Source organism: Microtus oregoni, unplaced genomic scaffold (assembly GCF_018167655.1).
Source record: "Microtus oregoni isolate MIOR12 unplaced genomic scaffold, Mior012 000005F_ref0000423, whole genome shotgun sequence".
NCBI lineage: Eukaryota > Metazoa > Chordata > Mammalia > Rodentia > Cricetidae > Microtus > Microtus oregoni.
The window spans coordinates 15,781,209-15,793,264 of NW_024543064.1; the positions used below are offsets into that span (position 1 = coordinate 15,781,209).

Genomic DNA, 12,056 nt, shown 5'->3' on the forward strand with positions numbered 1-12,056 from the left:
CTAAACACATACAAATCGTCAAAAAAAAAATTAAAATGGTTTCGGAAAGAAAAAACTAGCAAGGGAAAACACAAGACAGAACAGAAACTTAGTAAAGCACAAGAGAGAGTGGACAGCAGGGTCCCAGAGGGAGCAGGGCCCTGAGGGGCGAGCTTCTAGTTCTCAGTAAGGAGGAGACGTGGTAAGCAGGAAGTGACAGAAGCAACGTGAGGATTCCCTGACAAACTCAGCGTCCCTCAATCAACGGACACTGAATATATGTGACCCATCTACAGTGCTTTCCCTCTACCTGGCTTACACCCCAAGAAATCCCTACCCCGTGCTTACTGTCACCCAAATCCTGAACCTAATCATATTTGAGCACTTTTTTTTTTTAACCTTCTCCCAGACAGAGACTCAAGCCCACAGATCCTAACTTGCCTGCACTCATCCTGAGAACAGGCCCGGGCCAAGCCAAGCAAGGCCTGGGCGAGACTCCTCAGACACCCAGAGCTCAGCCTGGGCGATGGGGGTGGGGAAGTCCGGCCTCTGCCCAGACTCTGAGGATGGTCCCACAGCCTGATGCACACACTCTCTCGGCTCTGCCCTTTTCCTGGCACAGGTCTGGAACAAAGGGGGTAACGGTAACAGCTGGGGGACAGGGTAATCAGCTGTGTGGAGGGAAAGGCTGAAGTCACTCCAGGAAAGAGAAATTCCCCCGCTCCCACCAGCAGCAGCCTTCCCCGCAAGGAAATCCAAGGAAGGCAGGAAGCAGGTATTTCAACCACTTCCCTCCTAGGCCTGGAAAACACTGTCATTACTCCTGCCACCCCTCAAGATTCCTATCAATGGTGGGGCTGGGCCCAAGAAAGGAAGGGCTAAGACAGCCTTCGGAAGGAAAGGGTCAACAGGCCAGGGCAGGCCTGAGTCAGCCAGGCCTGGTCCCATCCTCTCCCCAGAACAGAAATTACTCCCCCACATAATCACAGACCCTGTCTCACTGTCCCTGCCTCTAGTGAGATTTAAGACTCCTGGGCCCAGTGTAGGCTGCCCTCCCGCACTGCATGATTCTGTCTAGAATTGAACTGAAGGGTTGAAGTGGTCAAGAGCAGTGGGCAAAAAAAAAAGAAAAAAAAAAGAGCAGTGGGCAAGACTTGCTGGGATGCTGGGCTGAAAATTGATCTTACTGAAGCTGCACTGGCCAGTGTCTCCACCCATTTCACGGATGCCGACACTCAGACTTGAGAAGCTGGCACTGAAACTGGGTTTATAAGGCCCTTAAGCTCTTTGGGGCAGAGGGGCCCAACTCTGAGCTAGGGTGGGTCAGTGATGCTTGCAGCATCTATAATCCTAGAGCTTCAGGACGGGCTGCCTGTTGTCTCCTCAGCATCACAGCCCACTAGTTTGAGTCCTAGAAGTCTTGGAAAGGCGTGCCCCAGCCCACCTAGATCATCTCGCGCCACCAAGTGCCAGCGCACAATAGCTGTGCAGAAAGTATCTTCCCAATGAATGAGCCTAGGGGATTCCTAGTGACTGTCACAGAATGCTGCTCAATCGAGATTTGGTGAATGAACAAGTGAATCAGGCAGTGGTGGCAGTCGGAATTTCAGAATTCCTCAGGCCCTCCGCAAACAGTTCCGCCCACCACTCCTGCCATTGTGCGGTTGCGCTTGGGGGAGCCCTCATCAGGGGGTCGAGCTGAGGAGGGGGGTGGTCAGGAAAAGATAGCACTCCAGGTCTAGGTCATTGCCTCCAGGAAGGGAAAGTCAGTTTTTAGGAGCTGCAAGTTCAGGCTAAATGGGCAGCAGCAGCAAGCAGTTGCCCTGCTCTGTAGGGTTGGGGTGAGAGGCCAGACAGATTAAGGAAGAAGACTGCTTGGAAGGAGGGTGGGGAAGAGAGGTGCTGCGTGGGTGGGGCAGAAACAGTAAGGGGTCAGGCCTGGTGGGAGGTTAAGGAGTGACTCAGGAGGGCAGAGGTGAGAGCGAGCCAGCCAGGCAAGGACAGGGAGTCAGTCACTGGGTAAATACCGGCCCAGTTGGAAAAGTCACCTTCTTAGCTCTGAAAACAGAGGACAGGGATGGAGACTGTCTAGGAGAACCTGGGCTCTGTGGCTCACCGCAGCAGGTCCAGATGGACCCCACCCTCAGCTTCCACTCTGTCAACCCATCAGCTCCTCCCAGCCCTCCTTGAGGTCACTCGGGTCCTCTGGGCCTCCCCTGCCAAATGCCTTCTAGGTCTTAAGATTCCTGACTCAAAAGTTCCCTTCTCCTTCCTTTGGCCCCGTGTGAGTTCAGAATAAGGGCTGAACTGTAGGGGTACACAGCATCCCACTTTGGGGACCTGGGAAGAATACAGGGGAAACTCAGCTGCTCCTGGGCCCAGTCGTAACAGGCACTGCACAGGGCACTCATTCCATTCAGGCCCAGTTGCCCTGAGGCTTCCCATTCTGAGTTCCCTTTACCCACGTGGGACTACCTCAGAGAGGTGTTACGGAAACCTCAGTGCAAGGCAGTGATTGATTTAGCTCATGGCTTGGAGGACTCCAGGGTGCAGGGGGTGCTGCACACAGGCTTCAGTTTTGTTCCAAGTTTTTACGTGTGACTGCCTGACTAGAGTCTCCCCAGAGGATAACATAGTAAAGTTCCAGCGAAGACTGACAGGGTCCCCATCATGATGGAATGCCCCTTCTGCCAAGTTGGCAGCGTAAAGGGGTACCCTTGTCGTGCCAAGTTCCCACCCTGCTAGAAGTTTCTCAGTCAGGGCCCCAGGAACCGCAGGCCGAGCCATGCCCAGAGGCGATCTGAGCCTGAACAACGTGGCCAGAGACCCTCGAGTTTCCAAGCTTGCAAGGACGGCCCCTGACCTCCACGCTGGGTCCCTGGGGTGTCCCCTAGGAAAAACTCGACGCTGCTGGGTGGCTCTGGCCAGTGCCAGCCCAGGGTCCTGCGCGGGCGCGGCCGTCCCGAGCCAGAGTCCCAGCCGAGCAGCCTCCGGTGTCCCCGCCAAGTTGGCGCGCGCCCCCCGCCCTCGGCCTTTAGCCACGTACACTCACCGAGAGCAGCCGCGCGTGCAGCAGCAGCCCCAGAAGCAGCGCGCCCACTGCCCGCCGCCCCATGGCCGGGCCTCGTTCTCTCGCTCTCTCGGCGCCGCCCGGAGCCACCCGCTTGCTGTCCTGCGGAGTCCTTCGGACTGCTCTCCTCCTCCTCTCCTACACCCCCGTCCCCGCCCTCCCGCATACTCCCCGCCCCCGGGTCTCCGGCTCCGCCCCCCGAGGCGCCAAGTTCAGAAGCCCTAGACTCCACCTCTAAGCCTCTAGCCACGCCTCTCAAGGCCAGGCTCCGCCCCTAAAGCTATCCGTCCCGGTCCTCTAGGTCCCGCCCCCGCGCCTTCTGCCACGCCCCAACTAAACAGGCTCCGCCCCCCAAGAGTAGGCCCCCGCCTCCGGGCCGCTAGCTAGGCTCTCTAGAGCTGCAGCGCGGCTGGCTGTGCCTTTGTTTGGGCCCCAGTTCCCCTCAGTGTGGGCTGAGGCCCAACCGGCTCCACGCCAGACGTGGCCTGGAGTGTGGGATGAAACTTGGACGCCACTCGGTAGGGCATCGAGACCTCTGCACACACCGCTCCTTCACTCCACGTGTTCCACACCGAGTCCACAGCAAAACCGCTTTCGCGGGGGTCCCACAAGCACGCAACTTTCATAGAGTTTCACACTCACAAAGTTATAAGAGTACCTTGCGGAGCTTCTGCTTCAAGTCAGTTTAACTTTGTTAAAAGTCAATCCTATTGCTTCGAAACAATGAGGTGTTGGACCCCAGCGCGAGTGCTCTGTGGCCCTGAGCTGCCCCCAGCTGTCACTCCCACAGCTCATGCGCACATTTACTAACATTCTTTGGGGCTCACAAGCTCTTGCAAGACTTCTCAACCCTCACACACACTCAGCTGCTCACATCGACTTCGCGTTTATATTTACATTTTTGCTTACGTTTCAGGTATCCCGACAAGCTATGAAGCATCTTTCATTTATTAAATGTTTGTTTTGTGTACACGTGCACATGTATGTGTTTGTGCCTGCATACAGGCCACAGTGCACATATGGAGGTCAGAGGAGTTTTGGGAATTGATGATCTCCTACCATGTGGGTTCAGGGGATCCAACTCAGGTAGGCAATTAAGCTTGGTGGCAAGTATTTGTACCCACTGAGCCATTTCTCTGGACCATATGTATGTTTGCTCACACCGGTTCTTCATATGTTTTACACTATGTATTTTTCTACACATTCACCAGCCTCTATATTCTACATTTTTCTCATACATTCATCCCAGGCCTTGAGTGGGTGCTCGATACTGAACAAGATGGCCCTCCTACCCCTCCCTAGACCACAGACAATATGAAGCATTCAAAGAATCAGTCTGATTCACATAGATCATTCCCAGAGACACACCAGCTCTCATACCCAGGTTCATATACAGACAGGCTCTGCCACAGACTTGATCTCAGGTGTTCTTGGTAAATCATGGTCATCGTTGCACTTCCGCTATAGCCCATGGGCAGGCACATAAGCCTGGAGCCCAGGAGTGTCTCTACCACCTACTCAGGGCCCCTTTTCTGACTGAAATTTTCCAGGCAGCCCCAGGCTAGTGGGTGGAGAGAAAAATAACTGGAGTGTGTATATGCACGCGCGCATGTGTGTAGGTTTGAGGAAACCCTTTGAGTAATGATAGAGGGAGGGGAATACAAACCCAAGTTTCCATTGTTTCCTGAGAGTTGCTAGGTTCCAGAGACTCCTGGCGGGCTTTGCAGCCAGGAGTGAGGTGGGCTGTGGACAGAAGGAAATGCCCAGTTCACTGGATGGCGCCAGCCCTGTCCGAAAAACATGTTCCCTGTGATAGGGGCCAAACACTTAGAGACCTGAGAAAACACTGACATCGTGACTCTTATTCCACAGAGACCCCCATCTCCAAAAGACTGAGTTCTTCCCTGCCCCAACGGCATAACTATAGGGGACCAACTCAGAGCATGAAGAGCAGAGAACACATCCAAGTGGGCCTGCCAACGCCCTGGCCCCAGCCCAGGCTCCAGGCACAACACCTAATAAGGTCTGCTGGTGCTCCTGGCAGGGGGGTGGGACAGACAGGGAAGGCATGCCCAGTCATGGCCCCTAGTGGTCCCTGTTCTGATGAAGGGGACAAGGGAGGACACAACCCTGCCTCATGCTGTTCTCAGTCCTACAGAAAAGGCTGCTCAACCACCTAGCAGTGCAGACCCGAACAAACCACTCAGTCTCCCCTGCCAGTCTCACATAGGAAGCAAGGGCCATGCTGACTTTCCTCAGAGTAAAGACTAAAGTTAATTGATTGAAAGGGAAAGAAAAGGAAAGGGAAAGAAGTGTCAGGCTAGAGAAAATGGCTCAGCGAGTAAGGGTACTTGTCACCAAGTCTGACAACTGGAGGTCAGAGCTCCACCCTGGAACCTACATGGTAGAGAAGAGAATCTGTTCCACAAAGCTGTCCTCCGAGCTCCACACATATGCTATGTGTGCTTCGGCATGAGTAAACCTCCCCCGGACACACACGCATAAATAAACACATTTAATTTGGGCTGGAAAGATGGCTCATCAGTTAAAGTATGCTCCACTCTTGCAGCGAACTTGAACTTTGTTCCGGCACCCACACTAGGCGGTTCACAATCGCCTGTGCCTCCGAGGGCACTGCACTCACGTGTACAGCCCCTCATGTACACACACACATAATTTGAGAATAAAAGAAATATTTTAAAGGAGTTTCAAAAGCTGAGGATGTCGTTCAGTTGGCAGAGTGCTCGCCTAGCATGCGTGAGGTTATGGGTTTGATCCCCGGCACCATATAAACTAGTGGTGTTTTCCTATAACCCCAGAACCTGAGAGCTGGGATGGTGATGGAAAGATTGCCACAAATTCAAGAGCAGCTTGAACTACGTAAGACCTTGTCCCAAAAGAAGAAAGGAAATAGGGGAGGGGGAGGAGGGAAAGGAGGAGGAGGTGACATATAGCTAACACTGAATAGGGGTGGACACTCTTTTAATACTTTCTCTTTTTGAATTTTTTTATTTTCGTAAGTTAGGTTTTCCTATTGATGAATTGACATCAGGGTGCTGATCGTCAGGACCGCTGGAACCTTTTCGTGCATTTGGAGTAGTTGGTCTTGTCAGACTTCGTTTTTGTCACTGCCAGCCCCCAATAATGACACAGAAATTTATTAATTATAAAAGCTTGACCTTAGTTTAGTCCCGTTTCTGACTAGCTCTCATAATTTAAATTAGCAAGTTTCTATTACTCTACATTTTGCCTCATGGCTTGTTACCTGTGCTCCATTCTGATTCCGTACAATCGACTTCCTTAGCGTTTCCCTGGTGTCTTCTGTTGGGCCAGATTCTTTTTTGTTTTTTAATTGTTTTCATTGAACTATACGTCTTTCTTCGCTCCCTCCCATCCTCTCCCCTCCTCTTCTACCCTCTCCCATGGTCCCATGTTCCCAGTTTACTCAGGAGATCTTGTATTTTCCTACATCCCATGTAGTTTAGGAAGAAAGTTTGGCTTTTGTGTTTTCTTTGTTTTTGTTTTTCGAGACAGGGTTTCTCTGTAGTTTTGGAGTCTGTTCTGAAACTAGCTCTTAAGACCAGGCTGGCCTCAAACTCACAGATCCGCCTGCCTCTGCCTCCCGAGGCTGGGATTAAAGGAGTGCACCACCACCGCCTAGCGTGGTCACTCTTTTAATACTTTCTTTTTTTGATATGTAGCTCAGACTAGCCTTGAACTCACAACCGTCCGGCCTTCTGAGTGCCGGGATTACAGATACGTTTAGCCATGTTCAACTCTGTTCTTATTTCTAGGTGTGCTCTCAATCTGATGAGAAAAAAAAAAAACAACAACAACAACAAGGCTACTGCCCAGAAGCTTGAATCTGGGAGCGGAGCAGCCCCTGTGCCCTCTCCATCTGACCATGAGCTGCAGCCCCTACCCAAGGCTGTCCGGCCAGAGGTAGGAGGACATCCTGGTACTATGTGGGAGGGAACTCCCTGTCTGATGAAGAAGGCTGACTTCAGAGTTGGCAATAGACCAGCCTGGTGGCAGGGTTTTTCCAAGGCCTGGCCTGTGTATGGGGAGGTCAGCATCCGTGACGAATCTCACGGCATGAGCTGCCTCAGTGTCTTTTCCTTACCTCAGGCCCTGTTCAGAATCACAGATTTAGCTTCTTGCTTGATTTGCTCATAGCTCCAGGGACAGGGGAACAAGCATGCCTTTGTAGATGTTTGGTCAAGATGAACCCAGGCCTATAGGCCATGCTTCCTGAAAGGGTTTGAGGAAAGAGATGGGAAAGCTGACTGGGGCCTGGAGGAAACCAGCTGACACCAGGAAAATAGGGCTTGCCCAGAACATACCCCAAAGAAGCCCCACCCGTCTGGGGATCAGTGATCTACCTATTTATTCCACATCCTCTCCTTTCCACGTAGGGGTTTGGTTGGCTGGTTTATAGCGTGCAGTCCTTAGCATCTCTAGTAAATGTTCTCAAGTTGTTCTGTCTCGGGCCAGGCTGTCGTCTCCTTGTATGGCTTAGAAGAGGAGCTGGGCTTTTCAGAGCCTCTGAGGTGCCTGTAACTACACCAAAGATGCTCGCAACTCGAGTGCTTGTCAGCATCTTTAAGACAGAAACAGCTTAAGCGTTTCAACAAGGTCCCGTGGGGAAGGAGGGACCATGAGAGCTGTGGAACAGGAGCTGGGAACTTTTAGAACAGTGGCTACAGTTATGGCTTGCCTCTCCAAAAATGGGAGGAACAGCTTCTTCTGGTTTCTAATTGATTCCAAATCTTTTCCCTGCCTCAGATCCTCTCACCAGTCTGATGTTTTCTTTCCTCTTTCTTTCTTTCTTCCTTCCTTCCTTCCCTCCTCCCTCCCTCCCTCCCTTCCTTCCTTACTTCCTTTCTTTTTCTTTCTTCTTTCCTTTTCCCCCCTTTGTTGCTAATTATTCAGGACCGCCCTGAACAGTTGAGCAGGTTGTTCTCATCACAAAGATAGTAGGCTTCCAAGCAAGCCAATAGGGTTTGGTGATGTGTCGTGTGGGCTCCATCTGCCTCTACCAAGAGTTTTTTGGTAACATAAGTGAAGGTGCTGTGTGCGCTGTAAGGGCTAGCTGTGCGCTACGTTCTTTGAATAAGAAAGCAGTTACTATGGCCAAGAGTTTCCTTTGCCTGTGTGGGAAAACAGGCAGAGACAGGATCTGTCCTTGGTTTGGTCTGGAACCAGAAACTGATGTGAACGAGCTAAGGTTGATGGGAGGACTAAAGAGTAGGAGGAAGAGAAAAAGGCACCACCTTGGGAAGCAATAAACTTTCCCTCGAGCAGGGAAGGTCAGGGTGGGGTGACTGGCAAGATCCTGTCTTGCTCATCTTTCCAGTCTTTTATCACTGACATGCACCCACCTTGACAGAAGCCTTCCCCAGCTTCCCATAGAGGATGTATCCCTAGCTTCCTACAGTTCCACGCCCAAACATCTTGACCACTGAGCCAGTCTCAGAATGACTTGCTGTCACGAGGCCTCGAAAACAGCCGCTGGCATGCTGTTCTTGCTCGGCCTTCTTTCCGCTGACATCTCCACGAAGAGCACAGTGTGTAGTGTGGACCTGGCGCCGAGGCCATTTTCATTTTCACATGGGTGAAAGAACCGATTGCTTTAGGCCGGCCTGCCTTGTGTCATGAGTGTTCCTCCTTTTTTGCTTGTTTTGATTTTTTTAAGACTGGGTTTCTCTGTGTAACAGTCCTGGCCTCGAACTCAGAGATCTTCCTGCCCCTGTCTCCCAAGTGCTGGGATTAAAGGCATGCACCACCATGCCTAGCCAAATGTTCCTCTTCTTTTCTTTTCCCCTTAGTCCTGGGAATCGAACCCAGGCCCTCACACATGCTAAGCAAGTTCTCTACTACGGAGCTATGTTCTTAGTCTCCTTTAATTTTTTGACACAGGGTCTCACTAAGTTGCCCAAGCAGACCCTGAGTAACCCAGACAAGTCTTGAGATTGAAATTCTCCTGCCTCGGATTCCAGAGTACCAGGTATTGCAGGTTTCTATCACCAGGCCAGGTCCTGGCTTATGCCTCAAGCAGAGAAAAATCCCTTCCACAGTTCAGTCAGCCTGGAGTCTTGTTGGATCGGACAAGATCCGAGAAGTAAACAGGTGTGGTTTTTGTTTCTGTTTTGTTTTGGTTTGGTTTTGGTTTTTGACACAATGTCTCACTATGTAGCCTTGACTGACCTAGACCTCCCTATGTAGACCAGGCTGGCCTCAGACTCACAGAGATCTGCTTGCCTCGGCCACCTTAATGCTAGGCCATACCCCGCTCACTATTGTGTTTTGAGACAGGGTCTCAGGTAGCACTGACAGATCTCAGGCTCACTGTGTAGCTAAGGATGACCTTGAATCCCTGACCCTCTTTCTTCTACCTCCCAAGTCCTGGGATTACAGGTGTGATCACCACAGGTGTGTGACTTAGGTCTGAACCCAGAGCCTCGTGCATGCTAGACAAGTATACCACCAATTGAGACAAACCCTCAACTCTAAAGTTTCCAGATGAGAACACTGAGGCCCAGAGGCTGAAGTGACTTGCTGAGAGGGCTCAGTCAGAAAAAGGGAGAGGCCTGGTTTGGTTCTTGTGTGATTCCAGAACAGAAAGTAATTCCTTTGGCCAGGGCTTTCGCCTTGCTAGCTGTGCCCCCACCCCACCCCCAGGGTCTTTACACACTACCTGCCATTTTCTTACTTCCAGGCAGAGTCCTGGGCTCCAGGCAGGGATCCCATCCTGCAGCTCCTGGGTCTCCTGCCCTCCCACCCAGATGCCCCAAGGGAAAGGGGTTCTTTGGGAATCGCTGTCCTTTTTTTTATTGTTATGTAGATCAGATATGCTGTGGGTGCATATGAGGAGGTCAAAGGACACCTTTCATGAGTCAGTTCTCTCTCTCTGCCTTGTGGGCCCCAGAGATGGCACTCAGGTTGTCAGACTTGGTGGCAGCAGCAAGCAGATCCTCACCTGCTGAGCCGTCTCACCTGCCTGGAAATTCTGCATGCTTTCCCACATCGTGACCATGTCCTGGCAAAGTGTCCACACAAGTCTTAAGTGGGTTGAACTTTTTAATCTGTCCCTCCTCAATGTATTTGTGGACAGACCCCACCTGTTTTTCTGGGGAAAACTTTTTTGTTTTGTTTTTGTTAAGACAGGGTTTCTCGGTATGGTCCTGGCTGTCCTGAAACTCGCTCTGTGGACCAAGCTGACCTCGAACTCAGAGATCTGCCTGCCTCTGCCTCCCAAGTGTCAAGTGCTGAGATTAAAGGCGTGCTCCACCACTGCCCCGTGTGGGGAAAAAAACTTTTACCATTTCACAGGGCGTGTGCTGTTTAGGATATGGTTTATGAATGCTACTCCAGAAATGGACTGCTGAGCTGACCATAAAATGGTCTTTATCGTTTCAATCCATCACTGTGGCCCTCACCCCACAGACCTCTTTAATCAAGCTGGAATGCTTGGGGGCCCTATCCACCTCCTCACATTCCCACCCACAAGGCCCAGCTTTAGCCCAGAAGGCTTCTATGCAGGCCACGAGTTGGACGGCCACCAATGTCCCTGCCCCCTGCTCCTCCAGGCAGGGCAGGCATTGTCCCTCACTGCATGTGTGCCAGTGAGGACGGATGGGTCCATGTCTTGCTTCTTCTCACTTAACACTCTTTTTATAAACACGGTTCAATGTGTCAGCAAAGACCACAGCTACTTAAAAATGAATCTATGGACCAGTGCCAGCCCCCAAACTGTTTATTACCAGTCTGAGATAAGAAGCCGTTGCTCCGAAGCGTCGGTCGACGGTGTCATTAAGCATCCTGCTCAGCCCAGCTGATGTTTTCTTCTTTCCACTCCTTCTCCATATTGCACACAGCACAGAGATTTATATTTTGGCATGAACTGTCGCCATCTCTCCATCTTTCTCTCCCACGGCTGTGGATGGGGTCCAGGGCCTTGTCTGTGTCCACTGGCATCCCTAGCTTGTAGTAAAGCCTCTTGTGTTAGATGGGAATCACTGGCAGTTTGTGAGCTGGTACTTTTGGATAGCGTTCTTTCCGTGTGACCTCTCTTTCTTTCTTTCTCTCCCCTCCCTTTTGCGACAGGGCCTCTCATAGCAAAGGCTGGCTCCAGATTCACTACCTAGCCAAGCATGACCTTGAATTTCTGATCCTCCTGCTACCATCTCCCAAGTACTAGGATTACAGGGGTATGCCACCATGCCTGTCTATGCAGGGCCGGGGGTCAAGTCTGGGGCTTTGTACTGGCCAGGCAAGCACTCTACCAACTGACCTGCCTCCCTGGCCCACAGGTGCCATCAACCCTCTCCTGCTGCTGGGTGTTTGCCCTGTCTGCCGGTCTTGGTTACTAAGCAAACATCCTGGCAACGGCTCTTTGTACATCCACGTGTTTACTCTAGTAACTCCTTCCATGTATTTTTTTTTTTTATGTTCATTGGTGTTTTGCCTGTGTGTATGTCTGTGTGAGGGTGTCAGAGCGTCTGGAACTGGAGTTCAGACAGTTGTGAGCTGCCATGTGGGTGCTATGAATTGAACCCGGTCCTCTGGAAGAAGAGACGATGCTCTTAGCCCCTGAGCCACCTCCCCAGTCCAACTCCCTCCACTTTTAAGGACCACAGATCTGAGGCCAGATAGACTGAGAGACTTTCTGCAGGGACACAGTGGCAGGGAGAAATAGCCTTCCCCCGACTCCCCCAACCCCCACATGGGCCTCTTAACCCCTGGCCCCCTTGTTCCTTCCTCTAATCCACACTGCCCTTCCTACTGGGCAGACTTTCCGTTTCTTTGGTGATTTTTCTTTTACAAGGCTGTGAGCCCTCTGTACTGTTCTTGCATGTTGTCTTTTGCAGTCTGAGAGAAATCCTTTTGGAATGTCCTGTGCCTTCTGCCTCCAAGTTCCCGGCTTTGTTCAATTGTTCCCCAGAAATTCCTGCCTGGTTGGGGCGGGAGGGGGGCGGGGGGGGGGGAGGCTGTGCATGAGGCTGGT

The 12,056-nt window shown here is 51.7% G+C and overlaps 1 protein-coding gene across 1 annotated transcript in view; it reads right to left on the bottom strand.

Moving 5' to 3' along the window:
- Nucleotides 1–3,160, bottom strand: part of Hspg2 (heparan sulfate proteoglycan 2) — a 101,948-nt gene extending 98,788 nt beyond the window's left edge. The window contains exon 1 of the mRNA XM_041651821.1: nt 3,032–3,160. Within this exon, the coding sequence (XP_041507755.1) occupies nt 3,032–3,094 (63 nt within the window). The 5' untranslated portion in view covers nt 3,095–3,160. The remainder of the gene's footprint in view (nt 1–3,031) is intronic.
- Nucleotides 3,161–12,056: the final 8,896 nt, after the last annotated feature.